General features: G+C 35.1%; 1 protein-coding gene across 4 annotated transcripts in view; it reads right to left on the reverse strand.

The window, feature by feature from the left end:
• Positions 1-18,511, reverse strand: part of LOC120776006 (mannosyl-oligosaccharide alpha-1,2-mannosidase IA) — a 319,778-nt gene that overhangs the window by 76,703 nt on the left and 224,564 nt on the right. For 2 of the 4 annotated variants that reach the window (XR_005705373.1, XM_040106438.1), the window contains exon 2: positions 15,333-16,849. The exons of the other annotated variants lie outside the window; for them this stretch is intronic. Coding sequence is in view for 1 of the 2 variants with exons in the window: in XM_040106438.1 (XP_039962372.1) it covers positions 15,333-16,394 (1,062 nt within the window). In the remaining variant the exon portion in view is untranslated. The remainder of the gene's footprint in view (positions 1-15,332; positions 16,850-18,511) is intronic. 4 annotated transcript variants of the gene reach the window in all.

An 18,511-nucleotide genomic window follows, 5' to 3' on the forward strand; every position in this document is an offset into this window, starting at 1 on the left:
GAATATATGCATTTTAAGAATACAGTTCCGCTTTCGAACGGGATTATGTGAAATACTGTTGTTTTTTTCATAGATAGAAATATTGTTCATTATAATGCACACATAATTTATAAAAATTCAATGGTTAGTAGTAGTTTGAAATATTTAAAAATAAATTACAGTTGAAAATTATATTTATACCATATATTGGATACTTTCATGAGAGTTGCCAGCGGACAAAAGTTATTTTAAGAATTTTTAAAAAATTAAAAACAAATCTTTAGCTCTAATCGATTGAAAAACTATTCAAAAATATAGTCCCGATGTTTCATTGGTTTACTCCGAATATTTTCGAAGAAATAGGCCCCAGAACCACTGCACTTCATGCTGCGGCTGTATAGGTACTAAAACTTTGAGGCTCGTTTTCTCGAAACTAGCTTTTTATTATCCGGCCATCAAAATGGAATTTTAACCGATTTACTTGAACTAAACATACATATTTTATATACAATTTTATACTCAAGTTCGTGATAGAGCGCTTTTCCGACAAAAATGGCATTTTGACAGTTGCTCAACTATTTTGATGTCGAAAAACGCACTTTTGGCACTTTTTACAAAATCCAGGCCTACATCCCCAATTTTTCGAAATTATCAAAACCCCTCTACTACACTTTATAAAAGCTTCCTGATTAAAAAAAACTAACTTTTTTCGTTTCAGATAAGATGCTTAGCCAGGAATTTGACGGCCGCAAAAATGTGAATAAACGGGGATCGTTGACATTTCCGTCATTTTCTTTTTTTTTTTTGACATGAAATAATTTTTATTTTGTAGTTCAATAATATCTCTTAATATACATATAAGCAGAAAAATCGGATATGATCTGTTTTTTTTTTTCTCCTATAATAAAAGTGGAAAAATTACATTTATTGACGGTACAAAAACAAAACTAAACTAAACAAAACTAACTAAACACTAATTATGACGATAGCGAATTCAGAGGGGGGAAATGTTTGGGATTTTTTGCCTATGCGATATTCTATCTCTAACTCATTCACTCAGTGTGATTTTTAAGAAAGAATCGATTGATCTGGTAAAGGCATTAAATGTGATGGATACGCTACTTGTAACGTTCCGAAATCGAAGACAAAAAGCTGAGGAGGATTCTCGATCCATTTAATCAGACACGTAACAAATAGCCACAGAACTGAAAGTTGACGAAAAAAAACCAAAAATCTGCAGCCGAAAAACAAAACTCGAACTTTTTTGCGTGAGAACTTGCGCAGAATACTACAGGGTTTCAGTGTACATTCCTCTGTTGGTAACAATCGGCGAAGATTTGAAGGCGCGCTTTCTAGAGAAGTATTGGATGGATTTCAACTGAGTTTGCTGATTTAAGAAAAAGTATGTATGTGCTTTGAAAACCAAATAACTGGAAAATCTAATTGATTGCTTGATAGATAGTTTCATAGACCTTTTGGTTAATGACAACGTCGTGCGACGTTTGAAGCTCAAAGGTGGACTTGATCACTGGCAGTACCGACTACTGCATTGGAAACGTTGAAGAACTGTGCTGTAGAACTATGCCACATAATTCATATATCAACACTTCGCCGCATGAAAATGCGCATTATAAAGAAGAAGTTCTCGAAAAATTCTCAAAACTTGGAGCACATCGATTTGTTTTGTGAAATTTTCCTATTCAATACACGAATGACTACAATATTACTTGTATATAGTATATTGCAAAAAAGTATGTCACCCGCACGTCCACGTTTTGTACTGCGTCTTTTCAATTTAGTAGGATTTTATATTAGAGGGTCGATTTGTAAATTTTCCACCATGATATTAATGACTACTATATTTAATATAATAATCTTCAAGTTTCAGTAAATGGGTTTTCACACCAAAAATTTCTGGATCTGCCCCTGACTATGTAACTCATCATTGTATTGTAAATATTGGTATGAAAAATAATATGTTTTCTAGCCTCAAATTGGTAAATATTCTCAAAAAAATATAAATATATTCAATAAGAATTTCTGTCGGAATTATTTTTGAGAAGGATTGCCACTTGTTTGGAAAATACTAGTTTTTAAATTTATTATAAATGGTACATAGGTAAAGTTGGTGCAGTTTTATATTGGAAACTATATTTGTAAAAGCGTTGCCATCTGTATTTTTTTTCTAACCAAATTTAAAATAAATTAAATTTTATAACAATTCATGGCATGTAGGAAGCATTGCTACTTATTTGGAAAATACTAATTTGTGATTACATTGAAAATATGGGTATGAAGGTCATTACATTATGAAATTTGAAATTGGAAAATAGCTACCAAAACTGTCTTTTTAAATTAATTATTTTTAAATAAATTTGAATTCATAACTCAATAAGTGTTTCTGTCGGAATTATTTTTAGAAATGTTGCCACTTGTTTCGAAAATACTGATATGTTATTATATTTTATCAAGAAAATAAGTTTATGAAATCACAAAAAATCTTCTAAAAGGGTTGCCACCTCAACAAATTTTTATTCAACTAATGTTAATTGTTAAAATTGACGCAGGTGCTTCTCATTGAGAAGATACAGGGGTGAAGCATAAACATAAGATTACCGAACAAAATGCGAGTTTTCGAAATAATATTGCTGCGAATTTTTTATTTGTATAGCAATTTGCCGAACCTAAATATCAAACTTTGACTGCTACTCATATAGTTGAAGTTAAAGCTCTAAAAATATATTCTATCTATATACATATGTACCTATGCATCTCAAATTTGTTTTTTGCCACAAAAGTAAATTTTCCTAAAACCCAACAAATAAAAAAAATATTTTTATGAAAACTTTCTGCACTAAAAATATTCCAATTCCTTCTGGCGGTTTAGATTTTCGTATTACTAAAAACATATAAAAATACAAAAACAAAAAGAAAATGCACACGACTTTCTTTATTCTTGTAAAAGCGTAATTTTATTCTCCGAAAAGAAAGGAAAGAAGCAAGACAATAAATAGAAATCTCACCAGCGCACAGAAGGTCATTAGATTGAAAGCGTAATATAACCAGATTATTGTCACGTCTTATGTCTCAACAATCAAGAATAACTGTAACAGCAGCGTTTATATATGACAGCAGCAAGTGTGGAGGGAAATGATTGGCATTGAAGGCGAAGAAGACACGAAGCACAAGCTGAGAATTTACGGCGAATAAGCTGCTCGCATGTGCGAGAAATATAGCAGCCACGCATATACATAACAGTACATGTGTGTGTGTTTGTAGTAGAACAGGAAAATTGACATTATGCTATCAAAATATTACACATGCCAGACATTAGATTTCGCAGATTCTCAGAAGCATAGCAGCTGCCAGCAAATAATAAGACAACGCTAAAGGCAATGAGTAAGCAGTCAAGAGCAAGGCGACGAGCAGGGCAAGGAGAAGCGATACAGAGTAGTGTAGTTAAGTGGGAGAGCAATATTTTCCACTATAAATGTATGTGTGTGGCAGTTGCAGCAAAATTTATGCACTTAACCATACTTTATACACAAACGCACACACATATATATTTTCGTGAAAGCACACACACAGATATGCGATAAATATTTGCATGTTACGCATACGGTTGCCACTCTCATTTGCTTGAAACCGCTGCTCGAGAGCGTAAGACGTTTTCAAGTTTATGGTTATTTGAACATTTTCACCCACACACTTTGGCCGTCAAGGGATAAAGTAAAAAATTGGTTGTGGCTCAAGCAAGTGCACATAAATTAAGTTGCCTGCGCTTCAATATACTTTAACATGTATATACTAAAGTTTGTATGTGATTGTCTAACCAACGAAATGTAAAAGTTAACTTTAGAATTTTCACAGAGTCATTAGAAGCACGAAAAGCTAACACAGTTCCACGTAAATTTGATAAGATAAAGCTTATATCTGTAGCACTTACACAAAGGCAGTTAACAGCTAATGAGAAATCGCATAGAGACTCACCTGGAAATAAATAAAAGAAATGGAAATATTATAAAATATGTCGTCTACGGTTTTGAGGAGGAAATATCTTATATTAATATTACGTCTTATTCACATATTGAATAAAAAACATTTAATATTGCATACATTTAGGGGTTAATAGCATATTTTTGTTTACGAGTACAAAGATCCCAAAATAATAATATAACACACAATTTAAAAGCACCAAGTTTTTGCCAGCTTCGGATCGTGCAAAACACTTTTGGCGCACTTGCTTTGCTGGAGGGTGATCACCATAAACTTCCAGCGAAGTACGTTGACTTTCAGGTGAGGTTTTCTTCATATTAAAGTAATGATGAAGAACCATCTGCCAAATCATTTTCGCCAGACGCAAAATTGGACACATTTGAATGAGAAAAAATTATTGTTGTTTACTCTTCGAATTATTAATTAAACTGAAAAGACGCACAAGAACAGCATTAAGCTTCCAATTCATGTTCGGAATATTGAAACTATGGAATATTAAGAAAGTTTCGCCACCTCTAGGAAAACCGCACGAATATATTTATAGATTATTTTGGATAGTCGAAAAAGTTTTTACGTATTTTATATTTATAAAAAAATTTAGTGAACCAAATATGTACCATTTCGGTCGACCACTTTTTGCCATTTCCTGGTTTTTCGGCGAAAAACTGTGACAAATAATTTTTATAGGCTTCTCTTGAAGCTAACTTTACTCCATTAAGGGAGTTCTGCATTGACCGAAATAAATGGTAGTTCGATGGTGCAAGGTCAGGGCTATATGGTGAATGCATCAAAACTTTTCAGCCAGGGTGTCCCAATTTTTGCCGAGTGTGTGATCCCGCGTTGTCCTGATGGAAGACGATGGCCTTTCAGTTCTGGCCTTTGCTTCAGTCTCACAGTTGATGACAGAAAAATGTAAAATCAATCGTTCGACCAGGCTGAATCAGCTTATAGTGGATGATTCCTTTCCGATCCCACCAAACACTCAACATAACCTTTCGAGGCGCCAATCCTGGTTTCCCTGCCATTTGTTGAGCTTCACCACGCTTGGACCATGATCTTAGTCGCACATTATTGTAGTATTTTATCCACTTTTCGTCTCCCATCACCATTCGCTTCAGAAATGGTGCGATTTCATCTCGTTTCAGCAAAGAATCGCAGATGTTAATTCGCTCCATTAAATTGTTCACAGACAATTCATGTGGTACCCAAACATCGAGCTTCGTTTTGTAGCCAGCCTTTCTTAATTGGTTCAAAACCGTTTGTCGTTGAATGTTAAGTTCCTTAGCGCTATCATGGCTGCTTATGTGACGGTTCTTGTCAATCCTTTCCATAATTTCGTCGACTTTTTCAACGATAGGTCGACCAGAGCGAGGGGCATCTTTCACATCGAAATTTCCAGAACGGAAGCGAGCGAACTATTGTTGTGCTACACAAACTGATACAGCATCGTCTCTGTAAACTTTACAAATGTCATTGGTGGCTTGCGTGGCATTATTCCTCTTTTTATACAAAAATTTCAAAAAGTAGCGAATTTCTTCATTATTTTCACTCGTTTTTGAACAGCTGTAACTTTTTTCAAATTTCCCGAATTTATTTTATTTAGTTTAATGAAGCTTAAAATCTCACCTTTCCAACACTATATGGTGTGACACAATGTGATTGGTAGCACTGGAGATATACGACTGTAACGGCTTCTATTGACAAAATACGAAAAGACTTTTTCGACTACCAATATTGAAACAATGGAATGTTAAGAAAGTTTCGCCATATCCAGAAAATCGCACGAATATTACTACCGATCATATATAAAATATTTATGAGAAACTTTTATATTACATGACTTTGTTTTATCTAAATAATAACTCAATCCATGAAATACTTAAGTAAATTTTGTTGGAAGGAAAATCACAAAAGTTAACCATGTTTGCATTGCCACTCAATACAACACCTGCAAGCAATTTGTCCCAATACCTAAACGTTTACACACACACACACTCAACGACGCTTGACCGTAGTACTTATATGTTGTTGAATATTGTTGTTGTTATTATGACTGTTGTGGTCAAACACCCAAAGACCAGCAATTACTATTGTAATTTGCCAGAGATAGCGTGTTGTAAACAAAGCATTTTCCCTTTTCAAGCACCATATAGTGTATATACCTTACGGTAAACAAGTTGAGTGGGAAAATAACAAAACAAAGGCGAATAATAACAAAGCGGAATGCACAATAAGAGTTTTGGCAGAACAATGGACAAAAACAAAAAGACTTATATCATATATCATATCGATATTGGCACCAATTGATTTGCCATTAAACGCACAAGCTGCTATAAGCCATTATGTGTGCACACCTACATACACACTCACAGTTGTATATACAGAAATGGTGCAGTGAACCTTTGTGGGTGTGTGTAAGCGCTTTTATTTGCTTAAGCATACATGTGTGCGTATACACCCACGAAATAGTGAAATGTCAATAGACACGAAGGTATTGCATGTGTGCGGCGCGTAGAACACGTGTTGCCAGCTGCGCAGACAAACACTATTTACATGCCACAAAAGCAAACGCAAATACCAATACAATAATAACGCAACTATCTACTTCAAACTTCCCGCAAAAAATCGAAAACAATGCGCCATTAGCCGCCAAACACTAACGCACATGCACTCCACCATTTATATCTACTTGAGTGCGTTTGTTGTTGTGGCGTGTCTTGGTAGGCGTTTTGCCAGCCACTTCAGTTTTATTGATTACCCACTTTCGTGTATCACTTCTTTTTGCCGCCTTCGCTTGACGCGCCTCTTTATCTTCGGGCGCTAGCACTGCGGTTTAGCGGTTCGCTTCAGGCTTCATCAATTCGGTGGGTAATGGCGACGGCCAATGCCTTTCTGTTTTGCTGCGTTGGTTCTTTCAGCGCTTTCTTCATGCTTTTGTTTGTGTGTGTGTGTATGTGTGTTTTGTAAGTTTGTGCCAAAGGCGGTGTTTGGGCTGCCATTTTGCCGCTTTAGCGCGTCCAACAAATTGATTGTATGCGGTTTTCGGCCTCAATTCATACAGCAGCTTCTTTGCATCGCATTCTTTCGCTTGCATGTTTCCACCTGTTTTTTTTTTGTTTTTTTTGGTAGGAATTTCAAGGCCGTTCACCAGCTCGTAACTCACCGACTCGCAGCTGCTGCAGCATTTCGTCTTTGACCTCTGTGGCGTGGCGCTGGCGGCACATGTTGCCAATGGCCTACCACTTTGCTTGGTCCTTTTGCTTTCATGTCGCTTTAAGTTTCACTTTACTGTGTTCTTTTCTTTGCCTTCTTGCGAAAATGGAGGCGAGTCAGGGCGTGCGAGCATAATTGTATTTGTGTGCGCGTGTATTTATGGTGTATTTATATATGTGTATGTGTGTGTGAGTATGCTTTGCTTCTGCTGTTGCAGTGTGGCTTCAGCGCGCATGGCAGGCACTCAAGCGTCATGGTTACGTATACGCACTGCAGTGCAGTAAATTAAAGAGGCGAGTTGTGTGCGGCATTAAGTGAAGTTTCAAATAAATGGGAGTATGCCGAAATTGATTATAAATATTTGGGTTGTCGAGTGAATTGTTGTTATGCGTTAAAAGGAAAGTTAAGTGGAATTTGAGAGATTTTTCGATGATATAATATTATATTATAAATAAAATAAGTAATTCTAGAAAAAAAGTGATATAATAAATCCTTTTGAAACTGATTTAAAGTTTTTTTTTTTTATTTTCTATTAAAGCTAATGTAATTTAGTAAGTACCAAAATCAGATATTTCTACTGTTGATCACCATTTTAGGGTGTCTATGGTACTTCACATGACTGACTTCACATGAAGTATATTATAACCCGAAATCTTCAAACCCAAGAATTCTTGAAAGGAGTTAGTATTTCGAAGTTAAAGTCCTAATGGGAGATGCCTTAAGGGCATGTGTGACGCATGAAAAATTTGGCGATTTTCGTGAATTTTTTTAAAAGAAAGTCCTAGATTGAATGTTTCGACATTCTATAGACGTAATAAAGTATATTTTTAGCTATATTAAAAAAAATTTCTTTTACAAAAATATTGAAAAATAACGGAGTTATGTGCTGTCTGCGGAAGTGCCAAAAAAAAAAGTGCCTCAACTGCTGGCATGATTCCGGTCGACTGAGTAGCTGAAACAAAAAAATTCAAAATGTTTATTAAACTTAAATATATTTTCTATTCAATGAACTACGATCTTTGAAAAATATCAAAAGTTAAGAAAATGGCGTAATTTTGAAAAAAAAAAATCGTTTTTTTACGAAAAAAAATTGTCGTTTTTTTAATGCCAAATTGACAATTTTCAGCCAATCAAAAAGATCGTAGTCTATTGTATAGCGAATGTATTCAACTATATCCAGTTTTAATTTGAAGTCGATCGGTCAATTTCTCGTTGAGTTATAATGTCAGCAATTTTGAAAAATGTCGCTTCGAGAAAAACGCGTTTAAAGTTTCACTTATATATGTTTGCACCTCTGAACGGTCGCTATTTAGAACGCTGCCATTTAAAAGCTATTTAAGATACGACCTCACCGATTTAACAGGATATTTTTGAATATATAAACTATCGAAAAAGCAAAAAAAAAAAAAATTTTTTGAAAGTGTCACACTGGTATAGCCCCTTAAGGGGTTACATGGGTTTACGGCTTTCAAAAAATCGAATGTTTTTATTATCTTATTAAATTCTACACAACCTCAAGAATAATGTCCCAAATTTTCTAGTTGATCCGGGTAATAGTTTCACAGAAACAGCCTTGAGAACTTGTGCGCTCGAGACTAGCTAGACTAAGTTTGACGTCTTTAAATGCGTTTTTTTCGAAACTGAGGTTTTGAAGCCGGTTAGCGGATTTCTCGAGAACTACTCAACCGAGCTTCATGAAATTTTAGACAGGTCTTTAAAATACCGCGATTCATGACGAAGAATTTTTTTCTATTACAACTATTTGAAAAAAATCGCGATATTTTCACTGAAGTTTCAATTTTTTTTTGTCTGCCAAAAATTCAATATTCGGTTTTTTTTCTTTCGTTCAAGTTCTAAGTTAAGCTTTTAACTAAAACACGTATTTTTTTTACTGTAGATAATCCTATAAGGAGTTATGCTACCATTGCGGGCGCATCTTTTTTCCCAGGAGTCACTGAAAATGGCGTTGCAATGGCCAAGCTTAAAATATTTTTTTCCAAAAACTTCAGCATTTCTTTGTTAATAGTATATTTTTGCAACAATAAAAAATTCGAATAAAATATTTCATTTTTTATATGAGAAAAAATTGCTAAAAAGAGGCTCTTTTACCCGAGGAAATCCCTGTAACCCTTAAGTAATCATATGTCTGTTAACAAACGGATTTTACAAATTTTAAGTCTCAATTATCGGTCGGTAATACTTCCTTCCATATTCGATATACATATTTGTATATCTTTTTGTTCAATACATATCATTTTATTGTTGTAGAGGCGAAAAATGAAAACTAAATATAATGAAAGAAGGATAGTTCTTGGCATAAATTTTGATCGAAGCGCCATGAAAATATCCTCATAATCGAAAAATATAGCTTCCATATTTCAGTGAGGCGTACTAAAATATCCTCAACCACTTATTTAAAAATAAGGTAACACATAAAGAAAAAATTCATTGAAACGACATTGGTTTGAAGTTACTGAAAAGTGGATTGAGTGGTTGCTCACCATCATTCAAAATCATTCAGTCAATATTATTTAACGATTAAATGCATGCATGGACATTCTTAAAAAAATACACAACTCGAATACAGTGATTTTATTTAATTTCACATTGACATACTCCTTTATTTAATTTTATATGGTATCTAAAGTTAAGAGAAAAAAATTTATGTTGAATACATATTAAAAAAAATTCAAAAAAACAAAAAACTTAAAACTTGGTCACGTTCTTCTAATACTCTAACAGTTTATCCAATAATGTTTGTAATTTTTCGAATTCAAAAAAATTATGTTTTTCCGCACAAATCTAACGTGATTGACAGCGAATTCATGCGTGATTATTAAGTGAGCTGTATGGGCACTTCTGTCAGTCAATCACTCAAGTGGCGGTTTGCGTGTTGGCGGCGTTGTGACATTTGATTGTCATTTTAAATGTCAAAATAAATTTACTTCATATATATAATGTTTTTTTTCTAATATACATATTTGATGTTAACAGTTTGAGGCCACTTTACTGCATATTCATGCGTGGCAAGTTTAAACTGGAAAACGCCTGACCGCAAAAACGTAAGCTCTGAAGTCCACTTTATAATTGTTATGCAATGCATTTCGAATTGAATCACTTAACTGCCAAGTGTGGTTTGCTAAATTGTCATTAACAGTCATATAATTATTTTTGTACAATTTATATTGTTGTTGATTTTAGATTTTAACTGTGCTGTTTCTAATGACTTACTGGCAAGGATAGGCACGCAAAAAATTTCCTTGGATTGTGCTTAAACAACGTCAAACACTGCTGAGTTGTCCCGAGTCCCATCGTTTCAACAACTATTGAATCATATTCCACCGATATTGCTATTTTTCCACTTTCCTCAAAAACTATTAAAACACATTTAGCTGGTATAAAATTTTAACTAATTTTTCAGTGTTTTCCTTAAATAATTATGTGAAATCGACTATAGTAAGTAGGATTTATTTTAAGAGGGTATCCTGGTCTAGAAGCATGAATTTCAGGTAATTTTTAAAGTGTCGTAAAAAAAAAGGCAATTAATATTGCCACCATCCATTTTTTATTAGTTATTTGTTAATTTTAGAAGAGAACAGAAAAAAATTAACAACTAAAAAAAGTAAAGAATTTCAAAAGATATGAGCTGACGAAGTGGGGGGTCTCTAAAAATTTCCATGTGAACATACCCATGATTTCAACCCTCCTAGTTATCTGAAACCAAAAAAAAAAGATTATTAATCTAGAATAATGTCGCAACAAATTTTTTTCACAAAATGGAAAAAAAATTTTTTTTGAATCACTGTTTCTGACTATTTCGATTTTTTTTTTTAAATAATAAAAATAAAATTTGGGGATGAGGCTAGTTCCAACCATAGACATGTTTATAAGGAAGACACTATAAAAATTTCAGGTAATTCGGTCCAGTAGAACTTGAGAAATCTTGGGTATCGTTCAGATAAAGACAGTTTTGAGAAAAACGCGTTTTAAGTTTCGCGTAATGTTTGTTCGATTAGTTCCGGCGGAACCAATTTGGATGCCGGGTCAGAAAAATGCCTACATCTCCGAAAATAATTTGAATTTTGAAAACAAGAGTACACATATGTATTCTTGAATAGTTAAACTTTGAAAATATAAAAAAAATTTCGATTTTTTTAAATTTCTAGACCAGAATACCCCCTTAAATACCGCCTTTGAGGATCAGCCTAAAGTATCTACTTGTATAAAATATCATTGAACTTTTCACACACGTGTCTTCTGCTAGTCGCTGATTTTGAATAAATTCACGTTCTTGGCTTTATTGGCACAAATTCCAGATATACATATATATATTATACATATATAATGGGTTGTCAAAAAAGTCTTGCGGTATTTTTATTGAATTTTTTTTTAAATTGAAATTGAAATGAATTTTTGATGACTCATGCCCATCTCTTGAACGATGCTACGGTTGCTACTATGCCGGTCTCTTTCGACCAATTCAGCGATTTTATCGCAATTTTCGACGACAGGCCTTCCGGAGCGTGGCGCATCTTCGACCACCTCTACACCAGAACGAAAACGTTGAAACCATTGTTGTGCGGTGGAAATGGAAACTGTATCGGGTCCATAAACTGCACAGATTTTATTGGCGGCTTGAGATGCATTTTTGACTTTGTCGTAGTAGTACTGTAAAATATGCCGTATTTTCTCTTTATTTTGCTCCATGTTTGCGACGCTATAACTCACGAACGACTTAAAAGAAACTACAATCAATAAAACACGTGCTAGCGCGTGAAATGAGCTTTCCAGAAAGGTATAGCATGACCCGATGCGACAAATAAAACTAGAACTACGCGCTTTCAGCGCCAACTAGCGAAAATACTGCAAGACTTTTTTGACAACTTATTATATACTTTATAAGGTCTTATACATATATAGAGGGTATATTAGCTTCGGTGCAGCCGAAGTTAACGTTTTTTCTTGATATATACTATATAACTTAGGAAAATAAATATTGGCACGACACTCCCATGAATACACACATGTATTAATGTATTTTGGGTTTGGCTAAGCTTTAGCCTCCGAAAGTGTGCCACATTTTTTTTAAACTTTTTTGAAATTATTTTCTGTATTGTTTTTTGTTTCTATTTTTTTTTTTCGTATTCATTTGGAATTTGCCGCTCTCGTCGCTTAAATATTGTGCCAAGCATTAGTCGATTGCTTTGTCATCGGAAACCCAAAGGCAAATGTGTGTCTCCTCGGCTAATGCAAATATTTGCTTAATTGCTTAGAGCGCAGCTAGAATGTTAATGAACTACACAAAAACAAAAAAGCCAATTAAATACTAAGAGAGCTGTGCGTATACTCATGTATAGTATATATAAAAAAAATTGTTTTGTAGAATATTTTGTTTACTCATTTAATTGAGGCACTCCTGGTGCTATGTAACTAAAAGAGAAAAAAAAACAAGTTTTTAGGTTAAAAGTGATACTAAAAAATATACAAAAATTTTAGATGTTTTTATTGTAACTTTTTGGGCTTAATTCAGAAAAGACAAACTTTGTATTTGCAATTATTCATTTGCTTAGTGCAATAAGGGATCATATCAAAGTGAAATAAGGTATACAACTTCTCAGATTGATGACTTTAAGAAAACTTTTCAGATTGATAAGTTTAATAGAGTATTTTGAGTTTAAAAAAGTAGATATGAACTTGAAACAACTATAAAGATCATTCTTCATATAGCAATAAAACCTAAATTATTTCAAATACACTCCATCGAGTTGAAGATTTATTTATTGCTGCTGGCAAAAAATAGTAAGACTTTTTAATTCAAAATTTGCCGAAAAATTTTTTCTAGGTTGGTATGACTAACAGTGACATCTGTGCCAAATGCTACCTTAAAAGAGTCATTAGTGTTTAGTATATGCTTGTCTTTCTGAAGTACACAAAGTGTATTCTACGATTTTTACGATGAGTGAAATTATTCAAGAAAAAACTTCCATAAATTTTGCGAACGGAATCAAATGTCTGGTGCCGAAACGTTGGAAAAGGCCTTCGGTGATAATAGTTTGTCGCTAGGAAGTGTTTTTGGTTAGTACAAATTATTCAAAAATTGTCGAGAACTAGTTGACGACTAACCACGCCCAGGACATCCAGCAACATCAACTGATGATCAACACTTCAATAAAAAACAAAAAAAAATTTGGTGCTTGTGAATTGAAGATCTTACTGGCATCATTGGAATATCGAAAGGATCAGTGAAAACCATTTTGAAAAATTATTTGAGCCTAAGAAAGTGAAAGCTCGATTGGTTCCAAAATCACTAAATTTTTTTCGAACAAGTAAGGAAGGGCTAAGTTCGGGTGTCACCGAACATTTTATACTCTCGCATGATAAAGTGATAATCGAGATTTCATTATACGTCATTTACATATTTTTCAAATACCGTATTTTTGTAAAGTTTTATTCCGCTATCATCATTGGTTCCTAATGTATATACTATATTATACAGAGAAGGCATCAGATGGAATTCAAAATAGCGTTATATTGGAAGAAGGCGTGGTTGTGAACCGATTTCACCCATATTTCGTACATGTCATCAGGGTGTTAAGAAAATATTACATACCGAATTTTCATTCACTTCGGTCAAGTAGTTCCTGAGATATTGTTTTTGGTTCATAAGTGGGCGACGCCACGCCCATTTTCAATTTTTAAAAAAGGTCGGGTGCAGCTTCCTTCTGCCATTTCTTCCGTAAAATTTAGTGTTTCTGACGTTTTTTGTTAGTCGGTTAACGCACTTTTAGTGATTTTCAACATAACCTCTGTAAAGGAGGTGGGCGTGGTTATTATCCGATTTCTTCCATTTTTGAACTGTATATGGAAATGCCTGAAGAAAACGACTCTATAGAATTTGGTTGACATAGCTGTAGTAGTTTCCGAGTTATGTACAAAAAACTTAGTAGGGGACGGGGCCACACCCACTTTTCCAAAAAAATTGCGTCCAAATATGCCCCTCCCTAATGCGATCCTTTGTGCCAAATTTCACTTTAATATCGTTATTTATGGTTTAGTTATGACACTTTATAGGTTTTCGGTTTCCGTCATTTTGTGGGCGTGGCAGTGGGCCGATTTTGCCCATCTTCGAGCTTAACCTTCTTATGGAGCCAAGGAATACGTGTACCAAGTTTCATCATGATATCTCAATTTTTACTCAAGTTACAGCTTGCACGGACGGACGGACAGACGGACGGACAGACAGACATCCGGATTTCGACTCTACTCGTCACCCTGATCACTTTGGTATACATAACCCTATATCTGACTCTTTTAGTTTTAGGACTTACAAACAACCGTTATGTGAACAAAACTATAATACTCTCCTTAGCAACATTGTTGCGAGAGTATAAAAACAACGTCGCTTCAACGTCTGTGAAACAATGCTTTCCGAATACCCGGTTGTCATGAAACCAATTATTGCTAGCGTTGAGTATTGGATCTATGCGAATATAGTGGCAAAGGTGTGCTGAAGCCAAAAAAAAATAGTGTGGCGCACTCCGAATTCCTTCCGACCAGCCAAACTGTCAACAAGGAATACTTTTTGTGTGCTATGCGTAGTTTGTGCGAAGCTATTTGTAAAACGATGCCGGAATTATAGTCCGACAACTCTTGGTCTTTGCACTACGATAATGCACCGTCGCAAACTGCATTGATTCCTTGTAAGTTTTTCGCCAAGTTTTCAACCAATATCGCCTGATTAAGCTCCGTGTGACTTCTGGCTATTAAGCAAAACTCAAACGTTAGCTACTAGGAAACCGGAAGTCAATTGAATTCATTAACTCATTTACAGCTTTTGGTCGATTTAATGCTATGTTATAATGGTCTGAGATATCAGCAGTTCTGACAGCTTTTTGAGGCGGAATGGACGAGTAAAAAATGACGGATCGATATCTCAAAAAGTAAGGTACCAGTTCGCGCATATGTATACAAATAGACAGGCTGTCATGGCTACAGCTATTCAGCTCTTAACGTCGATACACATATTTTTTTATTTTTTATTTAGAAACTTCGTGAACAATTTAATTTACCCTGTGCAGGGTATAACAAACGCAAAATCATGGCACATAAGAAGCGAGTATGTAACTAATAAATATAAAATTTACCTTCACTACAAAATCACGTCGCTCCTCATCAACACCTTGTCCGGATGCGGGCACTACTAAACGCTCTGACGACGCCAACACATGCTTCGATTGATGCATATCGGAAATATCTTTTGTACCGTTATCACTTTTCAAGCTCAAAAGTGTATTAAACGCAAAACCTTGCTCTTCATTCGCGTTCATCTGTCCATTGCCACTGCTAAATCCGGGCGTTATCCTTGCGCTGCCATTGAGAATCAGCGGCAACATCAATTTAGCAGCAATGTCAACACTGACTGATGATGCTGTAACTGATGCTGATGCTGATGGAGATGCTACCGATGATGGTGAAGTGCTGTAGGCACTCGAATTTATGGAAGCTGCGACACTAAAACTACTACGATTGCTTGGCGCTGGTTGTGCGGCACTATCAGCAACAAATATTGACGCATCGGATGGTGTCGTAGTATTTACCTGTGGATTATTGACCAATGCCGCTGATGCATTCGCATTTTCATTTGCGGCTGCAGCGTTGCCTTTACTGCTAGCGGCAGCAATATCTCTGCTCTGCAATCTCTCATGCTGTCGTCCATTGGACTGCGTAATCGCATGCGCCGACGCTGCTGCTGTCGCCGCATTACCACTATTCGCCGCAGCATCTACTAATGCTGCCGTCGGTCGTCCAATTAGCGTCGCACCACTGGCCTCAACAACTGCTGAGGCTGGATTTTGCTCCGGCATACCGTCATCCCCTGTTAAGTATGCTGCCGCTGCGGCTACAACTGAGTACTGCGCTGCGGCCGCTGGCAGCGACTGTGGGTGTGGGCCTACAGCCAGTGCATAGGGCGCGGAGAATTCATCGAATTTGTATATGTTTTTCGGATGATTATTGGCGTAATTCATATCGCGCAATTCGGCGTCGTGTGAGCTCATGCTGTCGCTGGCGACTTTCTCGTTTAGCTTGATGATGTTGGACAAATTGAGATTATTGATCAGCGTCACGCCAGTAATGCCGACCAGCACGATGACGAAGCAGACGCCGCCAATTAAGAGCAACGGCGTTTTCGATGTTTTCGTGCACATTTTTGGGCTGCTGTTTTTTTGGTTTGTGTTTTTTTATTTTGAATTTTTCGCTTTCGGCGTTGAGCAAAATTAATTGATGTTTGGCGTTTTGCTGCGCAACTTTTTTATCATGGCAATTGGTTGATCGGATGTTTTTGCTTATTTTTCTTCTTTTTTTTGCTTATTTTTTGTTTCTCTACTTTTTTGTTGTTTTCGCTTTTTATTACACTGAGTGCTCGCTTTACTTTACTTAAGCGCTTTAAATTCGAATTAAATTCACTGCTTTTTTTATTGGATTTTTGTTGCTCGTTTTTCGTTTCACTACTTTTGATTCGTAATTTCGTTTCGTTATTTGGACTTTTTTGTTTTTGTAAATATCACAATATTGATTTTGGCCGCACTTTGTACAATTTTATTTATATATATATATGTATGCAGATTATTTTCTCTTTTATTTTGTGGTCAAACGCGTAATACTTTTATTAGTACAAATGATGTTTCAACCGCACAAATTGAGATTTATGATTCTTTAATTTTTATGCCCAAAATTTGGCGAAAGTGGTTACTGCAATTTCTACTTTATTACGCAGCATGAAATTGTACAATGACTTTAATAAGTTTTTTTCTCATTCCGTGTTATAGGACTGTGTGAGAAGAAATGTTGCCTACATTTAGGAGCAATCAAAAATCAAAGTCCTATAGAATTATGTAAGCAGAAATTTTGCCTACATTTAGGAGCAATCGAAAAATCAAAATTTTAAGTTGAAAAGTGTGTAGAAGTACGGGACTAAAGTTTTTTGATGATGTTTGGCTATCTCGAACGTAAAGTGAACCATCCATTTCATTTACCAAAAAAGTCGTTATGACCCGATTTTTAAAAATTTCGTTATAAATTAACAGTTTTAAGCTATACACTATTTAATTTAGATATACGAAGACTAAATAATAATTAAAAAAAAGAAAAAAACGTTAACTTCGGTTTCACCGAAGCTATAATACTTCCATTGTTAGGACTTAGGGCAAAACAAAGCACAAAACTTCCTAGGCGTAAGACGGGACTTCAAACTAATCTTCTGGGTACAAATCCAGCATGCCGCAGGAAACGCAGTGAATATCGCCTTCCATCTGGCATAAAATGGAAAAAGATGTGGGAGCTTAAGAAAAAGAACAAATAAAGAAAGATTCAATAATAACATGGCAACGAAGATGAGAGAATGAGAGTCGCGGTAGATGGGCGGCCAGACTAATAGAAGACTTACAACTTATGTACAAGCCGTAAGTTCGGAGAAGTCGTCTTTTACACAACTCAGCCGGTCACGGTTACCTCCACAGAATGGGTCGAAGAGCAGCGAAATAAGACGACGCTAAACACACATTCTTTATGGAATGTCATGTTGGAGAGTAAAGCAAACTGGAGGATTATCCAGAAATTCGGAGTAAAATGCGGGACCTGGACACAGGCTGGCAGATGTAAGTTTCTCAATGAGAAAAATGGAATAACACCCTGAGGTAATGCAAATGTGGTTTTAGGGTGAGCTCTTTAAAACCCCTAACAAATAAAGAAATTTACATATAATAACTTCCTTATAATTGGGTGGTTTGTATGACAATTTGGAAAATTTCGCACCAAAAGTCGTGATGATAACTTGTCAAATAAAAAAAGGGTGTTACATCCATAATTTTGTTATGGAAGCTATATGCTGTAGTGATCCAGTATCGGATGGATATGGCTAAATCAACTCAACTTTGTAATTTAATTATTAGTTCAATAAATTTTTTGGTAAATTAAGGGTTCACAATTGAAAACTTGAGGTCGTATTTAAGGATTTATTAGCAGGAACTTCACAGAGTATCCAGAGTTAATAGGATATTCTTGCTCAGAAATATGAAAAAATCAAAATTACTTTGAATTTTGTTAAAAAATATCTTTGTATACATCTCTTTATTGCACATGCCCCGGATTTTTGAAATTTTTAATTTAAGTATTTTTAAAAAATTCGAAAGGGTCAAAAAATGTAGTAAACAAAATTCAAACCGACGCTATTTTGTGATTTGTTTTTTGTTCATATGGCAAAGGACAAACCGAAAGCGACGTCTTTTCTAATGAATAACGGTAAAAAAATAATTTTGTCGACAAG

This window comes from Bactrocera tryoni, chromosome 4 (genome assembly GCF_016617805.1).
Source record: "Bactrocera tryoni isolate S06 chromosome 4, CSIRO_BtryS06_freeze2, whole genome shotgun sequence".
In the NCBI taxonomy this organism is placed as follows: domain Eukaryota; kingdom Metazoa; phylum Arthropoda; class Insecta; order Diptera; family Tephritidae; genus Bactrocera; species Bactrocera tryoni.